This window comes from Myotis yumanensis, unplaced genomic scaffold, assembly GCF_028538775.1.
Source record: "Myotis yumanensis isolate MYYU_CA2020_CCGP unplaced genomic scaffold, mMyoYum1.0.hap1 SCAF_8, whole genome shotgun sequence".
NCBI lineage: Eukaryota > Metazoa > Chordata > Mammalia > Chiroptera > Vespertilionidae > Myotis > Myotis yumanensis.
In genome coordinates this window covers 81,299,470-81,320,283 of record NW_027223759.1, presented here as the reverse complement: position 1 = coordinate 81,320,283, position 20,814 = coordinate 81,299,470, and the positions used below count along the sequence as shown (strand labels likewise).

The window sequence follows — 20,814 nt, the reverse complement described above, 5'->3', positions numbered from 1 at the left end:
CTGACTTCCCAGTGAGCCAAAGCAGCCCAGCCTAGGCTGTTACTCCCTGCCCTTCTTTCTCACTGTCCTAATCTTCATTTCTAGCAGCTGCTACTGCCACTCTTCAGGAGTGTCATAATGGAATGGATCTAGAAACAATCCTCCTTAGGGTATATACCCATTGCTTTAACATTTCTCTATTACACATGATAAAGGTAAATATGGTATCTGAACTGTTGACTTTGTTTTCACTTTAAATCATTGGCTTTTCTTCATAATGATTAAATCAACTAGAGGCTCAGTGCATGAAATTCATGAACTTGGGGGAAGGGGGTCCCTCAGCCCAGCCTTTGCCCTCTCACAGTCCAGGAGCCTTCAGGAGATGTCCAAATGATGGCTTAGACCCGCTCCTTGGGAAGAACGAGCCTAAGCTGGCAGTTGGACATCCTTAGTGTTGCTGCTGAGGCAAGAGATGCTCCTGCCACCGCCACTGCACTCACCAGCCATGGACCTGGCTTCTGGCTGAATGGCACTCTCCCTGTGGGAGTGCATTGACCTGCATTGAGCATCTGCCCCCTGGTGGTCAGTGTGCATCATAGTGACCGGTCATTCTGCTGTCGGGCCGAAACCAGCTATCTGACATCCCCCGAGGGGTCCCAGATTGCAAGAGGGCACAGGCCAGGCCAAGGGATCCCACCAGTGCATGATTGGGGCCAGGGAAGGACCACAGGAGGGCTCCAGGGCATGTCCAGTCTGTCTTGCTCAGTCCCAATTGGCTAGACCCCAATAGCAAGCTAACCTACTGGTTGGAGTGTCTGCCCCTTGGTGGTCAGTGAACATCATAGCAACTGGTTGACCACTTGACTGTTTGCCCCCTGGTGGTCAGTGCACATCATAGCAAGTGTTTGAGTGGTCTTAGCATATCATTAGCATATTACGCTTTGATTGGTTGAATGGCTGACTAGATGACTAGACACTTAGCATGTTAGGCTTTTATTATATAGGACTAGAGGCCTGGTGCATGAAATTTGTACACAGGGGAAGGTGTCCATCAGCCCAGCCTGCACCCTCTCTAATCCGGGACCCTTCAGGTGATGTTCGATTGTGAGAGGGATGTCTGACTGCCGGTTTAGGGCCTAAACCGGCAGTCAGACATCCCTCTTGCAGTTGGGACCACTGGCTCCTAACTGCTCACCTGCCTGCTGCCTGATTGCCCCTAACTGCCTCTGCCTGACGGCTTGATGTCCTAACTGCTCCCCTGCCGGCTTGATCACCCCTAACCACCTCTGCCTCCTGCCTAATCACCCACTAACTGCTCCCCTGCTGGTCTGGTCACCCCTAACTGCCCTCCCTTGCTGGCCTAATCTACCCTAACTGCCCTCCCCTGCCAGCCTGGTAGCTCATAACTGCTCTCACCTGCTGTCCTGATTGCTCCTAATGGCCTCTGCCTCAGCCCCCATCACAGAGGTGATACCTCTCTGTGGCTTTGTCTGAAGGATGTCCAGAAGATGTCTGGTCTAATTAGCATATTACCCTTTTATTAGTATAGATTATTCAGCCATTTAGAGTGGATATGAATGGCTGTGCATACAGTGTTATATAGGATTTCATTGTGAAGCACAACTATAAGGATGTTTAAGCAGCTTCAGATATAATGTCTGGCAACTTTGAGTGTACTTCCCTCAATACTTTTGGTAAGCCTTTGATTCCTCAATGTCCCTTTAGTCTGAATCCATAAAACCATGTTAAGGAAATGGGGGATTAAAAACTGGGGAATAACCATTTATTTTACTGTTGATACTTTTCTATATTATAATTAGTTACTTATTTTAATATTACATTTAAAAGTTTCTGTTTGAGGAGTACATTCACCAAGATACAATGAAAGCTGTTATTGCATGTGGAAAAATATTTTTCCTGCTCCAAAATACTAATCTATTCCAGCTGACTCTGGAAACATTTCTGAGTGGCAAACTATCATTACAAATATAGCTGCCAAGTGTGTTCAGTGGTTTAGCATCAACCCATGAACCAAGAGGTCTCAGGTTAGATTCCGAGTCAGAGCATATGAGCAGGCTGCAGGCTCGATGCCCGGTTGGGAGCATGCAGGAGGCAGCTAATCAATGTTTTGCTCTCATCCATGTTTCTATTCTCTATCTCTCTCCCTTCCTCTCTCTCTAAAATCAATAAAAACATTAGAACCATATATCTGGAGATAACCTGTCAGGGCAATCACTCCTTACTTTCATGTTCTCCTTTCTGTATCCCAATCTGATAATTTTTTAAATGAATATAATGTCCATTTAAGACAACTAGAAACTTATGTTTAGAACTTTATTATATAGAATGTAATAAGAATAAAGCCAAGAAGCACAAGCAAATGCCCTCATTTTGCTGCTGATGAAAATGAGGTGCAAAGAGGAAAAATGATTTGGCCGCTGTCATATGACCAGTTACTGGAAGAAACCCTGTACCAGGTATATTCACTTCCTGGGTATTTCAGGATCTAGAAGTCGTTACTAATAAAAAGAGCATCATTTAGTAATGGCATATTATTCTACAGCCTCCTTATGATGTGAAATTTCTAGTAGTAGTCCCCTATCTCACCATTTTGCTTAAGAAATTATTTCTTAGATTTATAAAGTAAAATAAAAATGACAATAATATTCATTTCATTAAAAGAAACATTTATATTTATCTAATAATTATCTTAATGAAATGGTGGTATAGATATTTCTGTTTTACATATGAGGAAATTGAAACTTATGGGAAATAAGAAACATAGCTCAGCTCACGAACTGCTCTTTATGCAGCATTCTAATTTTAAAAAATCTAAAAAATTTTAACTTATTTTAAAAGACTGCTAAAGGTAAGAGTTAGGGTTGGTCAATCAGAACTATTAAAGGTAAATAGAATAAATATATTAACAAGGTTATCAAGAAACTCAATTTATTGAAAGATTTATTTAACATTAAAAGCCACTCATGCCTCATATAGTTCAAATTATATAATGTAAAACTAATAGGATTCTAAAGAAAAAGATCATATACCCACTATCACTGGTAAAAAAAATATTAAAAATATAATTATTAAGAGGTCTAATAGGCATGTATAAAATACTTCCATGTCACATGAAATGCATTTATAAAGCACTTGCCATTTGTTGATTTGTTGATGGTAGCCATTCTGACAGGTGTGAGGTGATACCTCTCTGTTGTTTTAATTTGCATCTCTCTGGTGATTAGTGACTTTGAGCATGTTTTAATATGTCTCTTGGCCATCTGTATGTCCTTTTTGGAGAAGTGTCTATTTACGCACTTTGTCCATTTTTCAGTTAGATTTTTTTACTTCCTTTTGTTAATTTGTATGAGTTCTTTACATATTTTGGAAATTAACCCCCTATCAGATGTATAACCCTGGTTACTGCTGGTGGGAATGAAGACTGGTGGAGCCACTATGGAAAAATAGTATGGAGTTAAAAATGCAACTGCCATTTGGCCCAGTGATCCTACTTCTAGAAATATATCCTAAGAAGTCTGAAACACCAGAAATAATATATGTATCCCTATGTTCATAGCAGCATTATTTATAATAGCTGAGATCTGGAAACAGCCCAAGTGCCCATCAGGGATACCAAGGCTGTGGAGGTCCACCCTGAGGAGTGAGGGGACCCACTCCCATACTGGGCTCCCCAGCCCAAGGTTCTAGTCCCAGGAAGAGAACTCCCCATAATTTCTGGCAGTAAAAACCAGCATGGATTGAGGAGGGAGGCCAAGGCTGCTGGGGTCCAGGTGTTCTTCTTAAAGGGCTCATACACAGACTTACTTGGACTCACTTGCTCTGAACTCCAGGATAAGACAGTATCAGGGGCATATGAGAGGAACTGAATTGTTTGTCATCAGGGCAAGAGCTGAAGGACTAGTTTTCTCCCAGACAGAAATACTGGCAGAAGCCATTGTTCCTTTCATGAGCCCTCCCCCCACAAAGCCAGCAAATGGGTGCCATATCTGAGATTCCATCAACCTAACACACACTCTTTGCCCCACCCTGGTGACTCCCTAAGGTTCTGCCCTACTCAAATTTCAGGCCCACCCAAGCTGTTTCCAGTAGCTTTTCAATAGGAATGGCCTATCTTGGTTCATGTTTCAGGTTTCTCTAAAATCTTTCAAATAAGCAGCATTTGGTCTCAGTGAGCCCATACCTCTCACTAAGTCACCCAAGTCCTGGCACTAGTAGCAGCTGGCCTTGGCTCACAGCTTGGCCTTGCCTGGGCACCTCCAAGCCCAGCACACGTAACAACCATCTGCAGATGACTGTGCAGCTCATTCCAGATGGCCCTGGGCAGAATACACACCATGGTGGACCTTGGCCTGCACCTCCTGGGAGGCCCCAGAGCTAGCACACCCAGTGGACAGCTTCAGATCACATTGAAGCACCACCATCCAATCACCTCCACAAGCGACATGCTCAAGGCATAGGGCATAGAGCCCTGCTGAACTAAGTCCTGCTCTGTGTAGTGGGTCTCTACACAGCTGACCCTTCACAGTGGTTAGAGGTTGGTGATCAGTGGTCAGAGCCAATCCTTGTAGTTGATCCGCCTGGGTAAATCCCTTCCACTGATGTGCCAAAAGCAATCAAGACTCAACTACAACTGGAGGGTGTACAGCTCACACAGGGGATGTACCTCAAGGTCCCAGCTGGGGTGATCAGGGAGGCTGTGCCACTGGACCCTACAGGACACCTACTACATTATATCACACTACCAAACATGAGAGACAGAATAGCTCTGCCTAATAAATAGAAAGAAATACAAGGTGAAAGAACAGAACAAAAATCCAGAAAAATAACTAAACAAAATGGAGATAAGCAATCTATAAGATGCAGAATTCAAAACACTGATTATAAGGATGCTCAAGGAACTTAGTGAGAGCCCCAACAGCATAAAAAACAACCAGTCAGAAATGAAGGATACACTAACTAAAATAAAAATTAATTTATGGGGAATTGACAGTAGAGTAGAGGAAGCTGAGAATCAGATCAGCAATTAGGAATATAAGGAAGCAAAAAAACCCCAATAAGAACAACAAAAAGGAAAAAAAAAGAATTAAAAAAAATGAGGATAGTGTAAGGAGCCCCTGGGACAATTTATGTGTATCAACATTCACATCATGGGGGCACCAGAAGAGAAGAGAGAGAGCAAAGAAATTGAAAACCTATTGAAAAAAATAATGACAGAAAACTTCCCTAACTTGGTAAAGGAATAAACATACAAGTGCAGGAAGCACAGAGAATTCCAAACAAGATGAACCCAAAGATGCTCACATTAGGGCACATTATAATTAAAATGCAAAAGGTTAGAGACAAACAGAGAATCTTAAAAAAACAACAAGATAAATCAGTTAATTACCTACAAGGGAGTTCCATAAAACTGTCTGATTATTTCTCAATAGAAAATTTGCAGACATGAAGGGAGTGGCAAGAAATATTCAAAGTGATAAAAAGCAAGGACCTACAACCAAGGTTATTCTACCCAGCAGTTATCATTTACTAGTAGAATCAAAGGACAAATAAAGAGCTTCCCAGACTAGGAAAAGCTAAAGAAGGTCATTACCACCAAACCAGTATTATATGAAATGTTAAAGGCTCTTCTGTAAGAAGAAGAAAAGAAGATAAAAATATGAACAATAAAATGGCAATAAATACATATCTATAAACAATTGCATCTTCAAATAGAAAGAACAAGCAGAAAAGAAACAGACTCATAGATACAGAGAACTTTGTGTTGATTGCCAGAGGGGAAGGAGGTTAGGGGAATGGACAAAAAATGTGAAGTGATTAAGAAGTATATATTGGTTGTTACAGAATAGTCATGGGGATGTAAAGTTCAGCATAGGGAATATAGTCAATAATATTCTAATAACTAGGTGTGCTGGGTAGGCGTGGAATTTACTGAGAGGATTACATATTATATAATGTCTGGTAACTGGGGAGTACACTTGAAATGATGTATATCAACTGTAATTGAAAATAAAAAAATGTTAAAAAAAAATAGTCTGTAACCCACTGTAGTGGGTCTGTAAACATTTCCCTCGGGCCACGGCTGATGGTACTTGTGCATCCCAGTGCCTGTGCTTACCAGCTGCTGCCCTTGGACACCCCAGGCCGCATACTGCAACACGGAGTCCGCTACTTCTGGAGGGTTTAACTCCCAAACTTCCCTTGAAAAAAGGTAAATATTTTTTACATGAACAAATTGACATCTACACCAGTAATTTATTTGTACAATTTCTCAGGAAAACCAGAAAATCAAAGAACTTACCTAGTGTGTATGTTGTAAATCACATATGAAGCAGTATACGAATAATGAAAAATCTGAAATTAAAAAAAAAAAGTTATTGACTATAGTTGAAATAAAGGCTCTATCTTAATGTGTATATATGTTTTTATTAAATTACAGGGTAGCCAAGTATTGGTTTTAGAGAAATAAAAATGTGACATATTGCAGTTCTGGGGTTCATTACCTTCTCTGAGCCTTACTGCAGTAGCCTTCTAACTTTTATCTGACCATCAGTCGCATTTTTTATTCAGTCCACTCTATACATAGTATAATTGTGATCAAAATTCTATCTTGTTAAAAATATTTAGTGATTCCTCATCATCTATAAAATAAAGTTCACACTATTCTGTCGATATTTAAGGCTTTTGGTATTTGGAGTCTACCTGTTTTCTCACCCTTATAATCCACTGCTTTCCTTCATCTAGTCTATATTTCAATTGCATTAGACAAATTCCCCTTGTATATTCTGAACTTTTTCTTTCTAAGCCATCCTACCCTAACTCAGGTGGAAAATTTTCCTCCTCCTATTCCATCTCTCTCACCGATTACTCAGACTCTCAGGACACTCTCACCCTGTAGTGCACACGTTATAACTATTTTAAGTATATGTCTTCTTTTCCCCCAGAATGATGTCAGGTCCAGTTGTGTATTACCTTTACATCCTCCACATTACCTAATACAGAGTCATGTTTGCATGCAACATGCAACAGTATTTGTTGAGTAATGATTCTGATGGGGAAAATCTCATATAGCTTGAGGTGTTTTTTGTTGGAAACAAAATGTGATACCTTCCCCAACCCCTTCATAGTAATTGTTGAAAATAATATATTAAATAGTTGTTTGCAAGTATGTAATCTTCAAGAGATGTTAGTACCATCTTATTTAGAACCTTGTTTCTTTTTAAAGGCCATCTTCCCAAGGATTACAGAACCTATGATGGGGTGACATCAAATCCCAAAGATGGACCATAGTGGATAATGCGAAGATATTTCTACGTTTGGTTCTTAGTAATTAGAAATGATGAAATAGTGGACTACTGAGTAAATGAGGAAAAATGCAAAAAAAAAAAAATAGGCTAGGGAAAGAGATGATGAATGTGTTGTATTTCAGTGAAAATTATTTTTCTCTAAGCTATTTAGTTCTGGTGAACAAAACGTTTATCTAGCTATATTAAATTAGATTATTATTTTCAGGTTTTACAGAACTTATACTTTCAGCATGCAATTGTAAAAAGCTTATTTTATTCCTATAGTAGATATACATTGTACAAATTGTATAATACTGCCAACTAAAACTCCCTTGAAGTCAATGTGTTATTTATTCTCAGTGCAATAATAGCTCCAATTAAACAGGATTTCCAGATATTTGGAAAAGCAATACTAGTGTTCTCTTTATAGTGCATTAACAATCCTTCCCCTATTTGTTGTAATACTGCGTTTTCCAGTGAAGCTTTCTTCCTTTGGAAATAACTGAACTTTGAGATTGCCTTCACTATAGAGTTGTAGACGTAAAAATGATTTTTACTGGTGTCTATTTTGACATTCACATCATATTCTATATAATTCCCTAATGAATACATCTTTTGAGCCTTGAATTTACTACTATGGCTGATAGGTGAGAAATGTGACCACATCTATAAACATTTTTTATCTCATAAAGTTCTGTTGCCAAAGCACATTGTCAAGTGAGCATTTGACCTTCAAAGCAGACACATGTGTACGTGGAATTATGGGTAATATAAACCATTCATCCTATCTGTAAATCATCTAGGACTATACCTGAATTCTAGGCTCACATCCATCTCCAGATAAAAAAATTGCTGTGCATTACTTTTTAGGCAAAGCAGGCCAAAACAATGATTGAGGCAAAACTGGAGATAAGCATTGAATTTGGTCTCTTGCTGTGATGTTTGTCATAGAGGTAGCTGGCTCTTCTCAATGAATGACTCCAAAAGACTTAAATGTCCTCTAAATGATGTGATTTGGAGAGGGAGATATGGAAATCTGCTTCCTGTCTTGTAATTCTTAGCCTGACACAGCATTGTTTCTCACAGCTGGTGTGTTGAGGTGGGAGACCACAAAAAATAAGTTTACCTGGACTTGCCCCTAATCCCATAACAGGTAGAAGCAATAAGGTGCAGGCTTTCAGACTCATCTGTAGGTGTCCTACAAAGCCAGCAGTTTTCCATCTACAGATAATTAAAACCTAGTCCTTTACTCTTAGTTTAGAGCTCTTTCCTCTAAATCCACTGCCCTTGGGGTAGTGTGTGTGTGTGTGTGTGTGTGTGTGGTCCAGGCAGATCTCAAATAATTCTTCATTTTGTAACTTTCATAGTTAAAATAACCTTCGATGCCCACAACAGGATATAATGAGTTGGGTAGGAGGAATCTTCAGCAGGGTTAAAGGTAGAGGTCTCTCTTTGTTTGTTTGCATACTGTTGCAGCAATTTTAAAAGGGTTTTTTTCAATGAGAATTGGATTCAGCTTTAGTGATTATCTGTATTAAGGTACACTGGTTTAAATTCACTTTGTGTTAATTTGTATCTCTTTATTTCCTTCTTTTGATAGCACTTCCTTTTTTTAACATATCAAGATTTTATTTTCATATAGTACATATGTCTCCTTTTCCCCCAATTTACCTCCCCTACCCCACCCCCCTGGCATATGCCCTCACCCTCCGGCACATGACCTCATCCCCCCAGTGTCTGTGTCCATTGGTTATGCTTATATGCATGCATACAAGTTCTTTGGTTGATCTCTTACCACCCACCAGCCCTCCCCTGCCTTCCCTCTGAGGTTTGATGGTCTGTTCAATGCTTCTTTGTCTCTATATCTATTTTTATTCATCAGTTTATGATGCTCTTTATATTCCACAAATGAGTGAAATCATGTGATATTTATTTTTCTCTGACTGGCTTATTTCGCTTAGCATAATGCTCTCCAGTTCCATCCATGCTGTTGCAAATGGTAAGAATTCCTTCTTTTGTACAGCAGCGTAGTATTCCATTATGTAGATGTACCAGTTTTCTAATCCACTCATCTGCTGATGGGCACTTAGGCTGTTTCCAAGTCTTAGCTATGGTAAATTGTGCTGCTGTGAACATAGGGGTGCATATATCCTTTCTGATTGGTGTTTCTAGTTTCTTGGGATATATTCCTAGAAGTGGGATCACTGGGTCAAATAGGAGTTCCATTTTTAATTTTTTGAGGAAACTCCATACTGTTCTCCACAGAGGCTGCATCAGTCTGCATTTCCATCAGCAGTGCATGAGGGTTCCTTTTTCTCTGCATCCTAGCCAGTACTTGTCATTTGTTGATTTGTTGATGATAGCCATTCTGACAGGTGTGAGATGGTCCATCATTGTTGTTTTGATTTGCATCTCTCAGATGATTAGTGACTTTGAGCATGTTGTCATATGTCTCTTGGCCTTCTGTATGTCCTCTTTCGAAAAGTGTCTATTTAGGTACTTGGCCCATTTTTTTTATTGGATTGTTTATCTTCCTTTTGTTCAGTTGTATGAGTTCCCTATAAATGTTGGAGATTAAACCCTTATCGGAGATAACATTGGCAAATATGTTCTCCCATACAGTGGGCTTTCTTGTTGTTTTGTTGATGATTGCTTTTGCTGTGCAGATGCTTTTTATTTTGATGAAGTCCCATTTGTTTATTTTCTCCTTAGTTCCCATTGCCCTAGGAGCTGTATTGGTAAAGATATTGCTACGACAAATGTCTGCTATTTTGGTGCCTATGGCTTCTCCTAAGATATTATGGTTTCCTATCTTACGTTTAAGTCTTTATCCATTTTGAGTTTATTTTTGTGTATGATTCTTTTTGTTAACATTCCTCATTTCCTCTTATCCACAGTTCTACGACATTGGCTAGGTAGGTCTTGATTCAAGATGAGAGGATAAAAGTGGAGACACTAATGTTAGAGACAGTCTTTTTCCTACAGTTTGGCTGCTGCATAACAAGAGCCAAGCTGAGCACCTGATGAGATCCTTGGGGACATGGACATTTCACAGTCAAAAATCACATATTCGTCTCATCTTTGCAAGTGGTATTCCACTGCTTGTTACAGAGTTTGAATAGTTAATGGCTGAGGTAATGGACATGGGGCAAAACTGAGATACAATATGTAAAATACTGATCAAGGCTTATTCTTAGAAGCTGACCTTGAAATGCCCAATCATTCCATATCATGATGCCAAAAGGTATTTATTGGGAGGTACAGAAAGTATCATAAGACCCTGCAATGCAATCTGATCCACATTACCTCTACATCACTCTGGGCTCCACAAGAAAAGGTTGATTACTAAATGTTAATTACTAAGAATGGTACAATCAATTCTTATTATTTGTTGTAGTCATGTTCTATAATTCATTGTATACACTGAATTAGCAAATACTGAACCATTGCTCCTAAGAGAAATACAGGGTTAGGTTGCTATGAGCCTCTGGTTATAACAGTTTCATCAACCAATCATCACATAATCTTATTTTATGTAAGTTTCTTTCTGAAGACACCATATTTAATATTTAGTATTGTTAACTCATTAACATTGAACTCATGGCCAATAGCATTATGACTCATGCCTGAGTGACGCTTGTCTAATAGATGTACTTTATCTATAAAGCACATACAGCCCTCTTGTAACTAGGAACACTAAACGACATTTCAGCACTATGTTTGGGGGATATTTTAAATAGAAAAACCATCTACAAAAAGCATCAACATGTGAAAAACATGGTACTAATGAGGTCATGTAAAAGACATTTTTCTGTATGAAAGGTGAATAAAGAAAATGAAAGGCTGTCTTGTATGATCTCAGCTGAGAAAGTGTGCACCATGTCCCTCACATGTCTGCTGCCCAGCACATGTAGATGACAGAAGATGTACAGTGAGCATTGATTTTTGAGGTTATAAATACATTCTGGAAATTAGAAAATTTTTCAAATCCAGAATCTGCAAATAATGAAATAACAGCTATTACTGGAAGAAAGAACAAAAAAAAGGCATATTTAAAGCCTGCCGGAACTTGAATAAGTATAGATGTTATCCCAAATGGTGGGATTCATGCTGTGTAAAAGAAAACTAGCTTCATTCATCAACTCTTTACTAAGCAACCTCTTTGACACAAACATTGCACTAGTACTATTTTTTAAAAAGATGTGATAATAAAAATTATCTTTAAAATAGTACAACATATAAAGGAGTATCAGTTGATAATTTTTATTTACTCTCATGTTTTGTCTGTCAGTTTGTAAACATTTATGAGATACTAATTATGCACAAACTCGTAAGTTAAGTACCTTGCCCAATGAAAAGGCCATCAGAAACGTGACCCCTGTCCCCAAGCAGCTCTTGATGCAGTTGGGGTTGCAAGGTCAAGAAACATTCCATTAGCAATGGGGCACTCTGGTGAAAGGTCAGAGTTAAATGAGGACTTACATATTATAAACGTATAGGCTTTCCGAGAAGCAATTCATCTTCTTGGCTTCAAGATAGCATCATAAAGAATGTAACAATTGACTTAGGCATTGAAGGGACTAATAGGGTTGAGAAAAATGCAGCTAGTGTAGTAAATAAGTTTATCCTGCATATAACTAACAATTCTTGACATGAACATTTGCTTTATACCTAACTTTTCTGAGTGCTTTATATATATGATGTTTAAAGCAACCTAGGAAGATGTTATCATTCATAGTTCACGTGATGGGCTCTGGGAGCACTGAAGGTGTGAGTAGGAAATGGAGCTACAATCTGAGCCCATGTCCTTCTGATTACAACTCATAGCATGACTTTCTCTCTCTGTACATCTCTTCAGGGACCTCAGACAGGAAGCATGACTACAGCTTTGCAAAAGATTCATTTCTGACAGACCTATTAAGCCACCATCCAAAGATATATTGACAGGAGTAGGCATGAATTAATTATGATTACCACAGTTAAAAGAGATTTCATTTTGGAAAGATGACCTAATATATCAGATTAAAAATGTAAATCTTCTCCTTTAGCTGTTTTTCACAATTTTTTTTCTTGGAAAATTGGTTATTACCTAAGACATCTATGGACATTCATGTCAAGAAGAGTTATACTTACAAGAAAAAAGAACAGGGTACTTTAGTAATTTATTCTTGTACCAGATGTTTACACTCTGGGTGCCAAACCTTTTTCTGCACTGCTGTTAAACTGCCAAGTGGGTTTAAATAGCGTGTATTTTCATAGCCTGGAGAATAATTAAAGTAGGTTTTATGTTTTGCCATGGACTCAAACAGTTAGAAAAACTAACCTATGAGGAGGCAAGTTTCTGAGCGAATAGCATTTATGAAAGAATATCAGTGAGACAAAAGACAACAGAGGTAAAGGGCATTTGTTTCTCGTGGAAGTGTTATAAGGATGTCAGGCTTGTTCTAGAATAATGAAGTACCTTTTAGGATGAGTGAGCAGTGGTTCTGTTGTTTTAAAAAAATCTTTATTATGTAGTGGAGAACTAGATAGTCAGGTAGGACACTCTGATGTAATAAATGCAATTCACAAAATTACAAGCTCGGCTCTACAAAAAATGTTTTCAATGCATAAAAAGGGCTTGGTGAACACTTTGGACATTATTGGCTGAAAGGGAAAATAAAAATGAAAGGGAATTAAAGGTACACTTTATACTTGTCAGTATTTTAATCTACTTTCATTTGTGTTCTCACTTAATGCTCACCATAAATTTTAAGATATTAGTCATCCAGAATACACAACTAGTAAAACAGAGACTGGAACCAAGGTCTCACAGATTCCAAACATGTTATCACTGTTTCAATGTGCTTCCCCATGGCAGAACCGTGCAGGATTCTTCATCCTATTACCGTCATGGCAGACCGTAAAGATGGGGCACTAAATATAAATGCTGCTACAGAAAATAAAGTTTGTGTTGCTTAAATTCAGCTCCATTTATGCTAAGATCTATATAAAACAAACGTGAACTCTAAAGAAAAAAAAACAACAAAGACAACAGACTATCTGGCACAAAACCAATTTAACTCTTCTGTTAGCCTGCAGCCATCACCACATAGAATATAGTAAAGTAATACGTTTACTTTTTCTCTCTTTATTTGGGTCTTGTCGGCTTCCCATTTGGAAAAAAAAAAATAGTGTACTCTGAATTGAATAGTAAATACTGCATTCAAGTCTCAAAAGCACACAGACACCAAATATTACTTCGGCATCATTTTTCACGTAGAACTATTGTGTCCAAGGTATAATCTAACTGCCCTGCACATTCACAACAGCCAGCACAAGAATATACGTTATTATTGATAACAGGAGACCTCTGAGCTAGCAGAATAAATAATTTTCTGCTGTATCCCTTGTTAAATAAATTAACAATCACCATAGTCAAACCCCCTTCAAGTTGTTCTTAGAATTCAGTAATGTCTAGAATGCAGAATTTCACTTCAAAGAGGGCCCAGAGCATCATGTTTTCAATAATCTATAATAATAAAAGCATAATATGCTAATTAGACCAGAAGTCCTTCCGGATGACCTTCCGGATGAAGCCATGGCTGTGAGGGAAGCCTGAGTCCCTGGTGCCTGCCAGCGGCCGGAGGGAAGCCCGGATCCTGGTTGCCAGAGGGAAGCCGGTGCCGGCAGCTGGGGGAAGGAAGGCCTACTCTTGCACGAATTTCATGCATTGGGCCTCTAGTCCAAATATACCTTGTAACCTTCACCATAATATATTGCTGACTAAAGTAACTCATTGGTAATGCCACGCTCTGTGAAAAATTTTTCATGTACCAGACTTTTTGCATTAATTATTGAATATGAACTACTTTCACACCAATTGGTGTTAAACTATTCCCTGTGTATCATCATTGGAAGTATCTGGTTTGATACCTGAAAAACATATAAAGGTCTATTGCTACCAGTGATGTAAGTCAGCTATCAATTTTCACTAGAATAAATTGAAACATAATCTAACTGAATATAAACTAGTTTTCTCTCTAGCGTGTCAATGCAGAAATAAACATATTGCAATAGGACAGAGTAACAGAGGAACTCTCAACCTTAACTTTGGTGCTAGAACTAGAATGGCAAGGATGAAAATTACTGTTTCCACATAGAGAAATGCACAGGTCCCTGTTAATGGAGCCAAGTATGTGCCTTAGGAAAGGGTTACTTCGTTTCACAGTAACTTTGGTGGAACAGTTCTTTCATCATTTCAATGGGATCAAATCTTACTTTGTTTTCTCAAGCAGATTACTTAAAATGTTTAATTTATTCATCAGGGAAATTGAAAAAGCAAAATATTTTCAATGATTTTGTTATAAAAATGAGAGGGCAAATTATATAAAAATTATTTAACTATTACATGAAGCTAAACCAAGAGAATGGAGACAGAAAAAAAATAAATTTATTTGAATTACACCTTGTTAATTTCTTTAATAAAACTCTTACTATCAAGCAGGAAAAAAGCCCACAAAACATAAAATTACTTGTATGGATTTGTCTTAGTCACTTTTCACAACACTATTTTCCCATAGATAATTAAGACTCACCTGTGTTGAATGATTTTTTTAAATATTGAGAAAAAATAATAAATATAATTTTCAAGAATGTATAATTTATGTAAGTATTTACATGTTAACAGCTACTTAATATAAGTTGGTAATATTCTTCGTATATTATACAAAATGCTGAAATTATTTCCCTTGCATATTTATGTACATCTTTAGGATATATTCCAGAATTAAAATTTGTAGGTCAGAAGATATGTACATTTTACATTTTGATTCATATTACCAAGTAAATTTTCAGACAGGTTAAAAATAATTTATGTTGCTGTGTACTACACAATTATTTTTTTCCTTAATGCAACAAAAAAAATATTACCTATTGTGTTTTTGTATTGTTTGAATGGAAAAACAAAAACTCTTCATTATTTAGACTTGCAGTTTGTGAATCAGCTTGAATATTTTGTCATAAGCTTTTAATGCTTTGTATTTTTTCATTTGTGACTTTTCTATCAATGTATTTTCTATGGGGTTATTTATATTTTTCTTGTTGATCTCTTAATGTTCTTTTTATATTATGAATTATAACTTTGTTTTCATGAATACAACAAGTATTTCAGCCAATTGATGTTTGCCTTTTAATTTGTGTGTTCTATAAAGAAATTTTAAATTTGTATATGATTTTTTTAAGTTATTTTCTCTTTCAGATGCTAGTAGCATGCCAAGGGGAAGCTTCAGTAATCTACACTAATAAAAGACAAACATGCAAATTGACCATACCTTCGCCATGCCTTAAGCCACGCCCACCAACCAATATGAGCAACTATATGCAAATCAACCCAAACAAGATGGCAGCCAGCAGCCACAGAGCTGAAGCGAGCAGGGGGCTTGGTTGCTCCAGTGATGGAGGAAGCCAAGCTTCCCAGCTGGTTCTGAGCTCCACTCAAAGCAACAAAGTTTCAATTATAGAAGATAAATAAACCCCAGATACCTGCTTTCAGCCGGCTGTGGCCACAGAGCTGGAGTGAGCAGGAGCCAGCTCTGAGCTCCACAGAAGGCAACAAAGTTTCAATTATAGAAGGTAAATAAATCCCAGAATAAAAAAAAAGAAAAGAAAAAAAGGAGAGGCTGGGAGCTTCTGTCGCCGGGGGGTGGGGGGAGGGGGGCTTGGTCAACCTGAAAACGGCCCTCAGCCCCTCACCCAGACTGGCCAGGCACTCCAGTGGGGACCCCCCACCATAAAGGGGGTGTGACCAGCCTGCAAAAACCCATCAGCCCCTCACCCAGGCTGGCCCAGCAGGACCCCCACCCTGATCCGGGACACACTTCAGGGCAAACCAGTTGGCCCCCACCTGTGCACCAGGCCTCTATCCTATATAATAAAAGGGTAATGTGCAAACTGACCCTAACAGCAGAACAACTGGGAATGACTGGTCACTATGACACACACTGACCACCAGGGGGCAGACGCTCAATGCAGGAGCTTCCCCCTAGTGGTCAGTGTGCTCCCACAGGGGGAGCTCTGCTCAGCCACAAGCCAGGCTGATGGCTGCCAGTACAGCGGTGATGGTAGGAGCCTCTCTTGCCTCAGCAGCGCTAAGGATGTTCGACTGCAGCTTAGCCCTGCTCCCCACTGGCAAGTGGACATCTCCCGAGGGCTCCCGGGCTGCCAGAGTGATGTCTGACTGCCAGCTTAGGCCCAATCCCCTGGGAAGCGGGCCTAAACCAGCAGGTGGTCATCCCCCAAGGGGTCCCAGACTACAAAAATGCACAGACCAGGCTGAGGGACCCCCTGAGTGCACAAATTTTTGTGCACCGGGCCTCTAGTAACATTATAAACTTTAAATAAATTTTTCTAGTACTTTAAAAATTCATGATCTCTTCAATTCACTTACAATTATTTTTTGTTTAAGGTACAAAATATATACTCAGTTTGGTTCTTTATTCCCCAAATAACCAGGCAGAGCTTTTCACTACAATTGTATATATATATATATATATATATATATATATATATATATATATATATAATTTTAATTTTATCCCTAAATTCTATATAGAACTTTTATCATTTCCTGAACTACTTTGGTCTAATTTATTTATTTGCTTTTCTTGATGAGGACCACCTCAAAATAACTTTAAAATATACTTTAACACCTCATATTAGTTCATTTATACCTTTTTATTTTGTGACTTATAAACACATTCTAAATCTTGACTATTTAAATATAGGTCTTAATATCCTGATTAAGTCCTAGTTAAATTTAGAAGAGGATTAAATTTTGTGGAATAAATATTGTATTGCACATTACCTTTAAAAAAACTCTTGAGTTATTTCTTTAAAAACAGATTTTTATTGGATATATATATATATATATATATATATATATATATATATATATTTCTAGTTGATATTCCATGGCCATGGCCAGAAAGGATAACCAAACTTTAAAATGCTATTAATATTATTGGATAACCATATACAAAACAATAAACCTTTATCTTTTGCAATATGCATTAATCTTAACAAAAGTAAATCAGAACTCTCAATATAAAACCTAAATTGTCTATAAGAAATAACACTAAATAAAATCTTTGTTGCTTTTGCTTAGGCAAAATGTCTTGGGTAAAAAGCCAAAAGTACTATGAATAAATAAATAACTGAATTGGATTTCATCAAAATTAAGAATGTCGGATATTCAAAAAAAAATTGTCACCTATTTTGCCCAGCTAGTGTGGCTCAGTGGTTGAGTGTTGACCTGTGAACCAAGAGGTCATGGTTCAACTCTCAGTCAGGGCACAGGCCTGGATTGTGGCACAATCTGCAGTGGGGGGAGAGGGGGTGCAGGAGGCAGCCAATCAATGATTCTCTCTCATCATTGATGTTTCTCTCTCTCTCTTTCTCTCTCTCTCTCTCTCTCTCTCTCTGAAATCAATAAAAATATATTTTTTAAAAGTCACCTATTTCAAAAAGAAATGGTCAGTCGCAGACTGGAAGAAAAATATTTGCAAATCATATATGATAAAGGGTTTGTGTCCAAAATAAATTAAAAAATTCATAACTCAACAATAATAAAATTGGCAACTACATACCCAAAAAGGGAAATATTTGGACAAGCATTTATCCAAAGATATATGGATAGTAATTAAGGCAATGAATCCATGTTAAGGGAAATTTCACTAGGAAAATTAAAATGCCATTACATACTATTAGAATGGCAAAATAATAATTATAAAACAAGTGGTGATTATAAGTAGCAACTGTCAAATGGTACTTGAGGAAATAGTTTCACAGTTTTTTATAAGGTTAGATGTATACTTACCATATGATTCATCAATTCTCACTCTTAAGTATTCCTCAAAGTGAAATGTAAATCTATGTTTATACAAAAACCTGTGTCCAGTTTTTTTTTTAGCTCATGAACCTAAAATCACTGAAATGTCCCACAATTGGGAAATGGCTAAATAAATAGTAGTCTGTCAATACAATGAAATACTATTCTGCAATGAAAAGGAACGTAATACTGATATTTACTATAGCATGCATGAACCTTGTTGCATTATGTAAAGTAAAAGAAATGAGATTTAAAAGGTTACATTCTCTATGATCCCATTTATATGACATTCTAGAAAATGCCAAACTATAGATACAAAACAAATCAGTAGTACCACGGATTGAGATTAAAAAGCAGGAATGAATACAAGGTGACAGGGGTAATATTTGGTGTTATGACACTATTCTATATCTTGATTGTAGTGATGGTCCCACGGCCATATATACTTGTTAAAACTTGCAGACCAACACACTAAAAAAAGGACAATTTTATTGATTTAAATCATACTTTAATATAAAAAATATATATATGAGTTATTTCTCATCTGAGATTCAAGCTAGATTTAAAAGATGAACAAAGGGATAGAGAGATATTTTAAGAGATTTGTAAATCCATTAAGACACCACTAGTATAATTTTTTGTGTTCAAGTTGTCTTATTCTATGTTGCAAGGTATGATTTTACAAATAAATGGAGTTCTGGCTTTTAATTTAACCATTTTTCTATAAATCTAAGATGTGCATTTTTTTCCACATTTTAGCAACTCTGAAATTGAGATGACTCTGAAATAAATGGAATGTCATAATTTAATTGCTTCTTGGAACACAAAATAATGGTGTATCTTTCAATTGATGATATCTCAGATTGGGTGAAATACAGTAATTACTCTACTCTAGCAAACACGCTGTGATAAAGGGAAGTAAGTGCGTCTTTGTCAGAAGGGTTAAAGGCTAGGACGCTGTGACCGCTGTGCTCTGCCGTGTTTCATCCACAAGACAGTACTAATTACCTAGTGGCAACTGTTAAGGGGAAAGGACACAGTCAATATGGGAATGAGATTTGGGTATGTCACTGGCATATTTAAAGCACGATTCCAGGGACTTGCAAGCTAAAAATGAAAATTTCTAAGTGCTTAGGCCAGCATGGTCAATAGAACTCTATGCAACAATGGGCACAGTCAATCTGCCCTGGCTGTGAGCCATGTGACTTACAAAGTACTTGAAATGTGGTTGGCGCAACTGAGGGACTAAACATGCAAGTTTTTACGCATTAATTTAAATGTAAATGGTCACATGTGATTGGTGGCCTTATAGGAAATAGCCCAGGCTTAGACTCTGGGTTTGATAAGTTTTACAATTAGAAAAGAGGGCCAGTCAGTTGGTGGCTCTGAAAATATCAATGCTGCTTTGGCCTCCATGACCCTGCATCATTGAGCCAGAGCAGCCAGAGCTAAGAAGGTGGCCAGCACAGGAGGGAGAGGGCCAGCAAAGGAATATCACTGTGTCTCCTTTCTCACTTCCTGCTACAAGTTTCCAGGTTTTATGAAACAAAGCATCCACTTTCCCAGCAGAGCTATCTCCACTAATTCCAATGTTATTTTCCATTCTTTCTCAGTGTGTTAGTAGGAAGAATAACAAAATTGGGAGATACAGGGTAAGCGTTATCATTAGTTTTATTTTCTAAGTATACAACTAATGGTAAAAATAATAAGATTTAGGACCTTAACCCAGATCTTTACTGATATTAATCAGAGATTCAAATCTTCCCTGCTAATGAATCACAAATTTGTAATCAGTAATTGATAATGTTTTATATCATTTTTTATTATTCTACTTTGACATTTTCCAGTATATTTTTTTTGTATTTATACATCATAATCTTTGGGCTAAAAATGTTAGCAAATTAAAAAGGTTGTCTGGTATAAAATCATTACCAAATTCAGATTATTTCTGAAGTATCTTAATATGTTTAAATTGTAAGAAGTGCATAGTAATTTGAATCTCAGTAAAACTAAATGACTATCAAAGTTAACTTAAATGTCTAATTTTAATACCATCACTGGCATGCTGCATGCATGTATATAAATGCACACATCTATGTGTTTATTGTAAATATATCAGGCTCTGTAACAGGGTTGCACAATTTTTTCTCTACACAAAACAACACAAGTGAGAGGACAAGAGGAGACTGAAAGCCAATCAATAATTTGGCTATCCTTGGCAGAGCTGTGTTCAATCAGACAAGAAAGCATCTTCCTCATCGAGCAACTACTGAGTCCCGGCCAAGCAGTGTGTCCATGGGTGCAAGTGCTCAGAAGGGACAAGTTTTTATAATTTGTCTATCTGGAGAAAGAGTACCATTTTAACACAAACATTCACTAGCCCTGACGTCTTCTTAAACACATTCCATGTATCATGCTGTGGTTGTATATATATATATACTAGTAGCCTTGCACACGAATTCGTGTGCCAGTAGCTCGCCAGTAGCTTGCTGCCGCCCTCCAGTAGCTCTCTGCCTGCTGCCCCACCCTCCTGTAGCTCCCTCCCCCACGCCTCCCCTTAGCTTATTGCCCTGCCCCCTCCTGTATCTCTCCACCACCCACTTGTAGCTTGCTGCCCCACCCTCCTGCTGATCCGTGATCCGGTCATTACACAGTAGGTCGTTA

The 20,814-nt window shown here is 37.8% G+C and overlaps 1 protein-coding gene across 6 annotated transcripts in view; it reads right to left on the bottom strand.

The window, feature by feature from the left end:
* The window catches only part of DPP10 (dipeptidyl peptidase like 10), a 1,368,028-nt gene that overhangs the window by 140,220 nt on the left and 1,206,994 nt on the right, over positions 1 to 20,814 (bottom strand). For all 6 annotated transcript variants that reach the window (XM_070423111.1, XM_070423110.1, XM_070423113.1 and 3 more), the window contains 2 exons: positions 6,299 to 6,351; positions 6,116 to 6,197 (listed from right to left, as the gene is read on the bottom strand). In XM_070423111.1, coding sequence (XP_070279212.1) covers positions 6,116 to 6,197; positions 6,299 to 6,351 — 135 coding nt within the window. The remainder of the gene's footprint in view (positions 1 to 6,115; positions 6,198 to 6,298; positions 6,352 to 20,814) is intronic.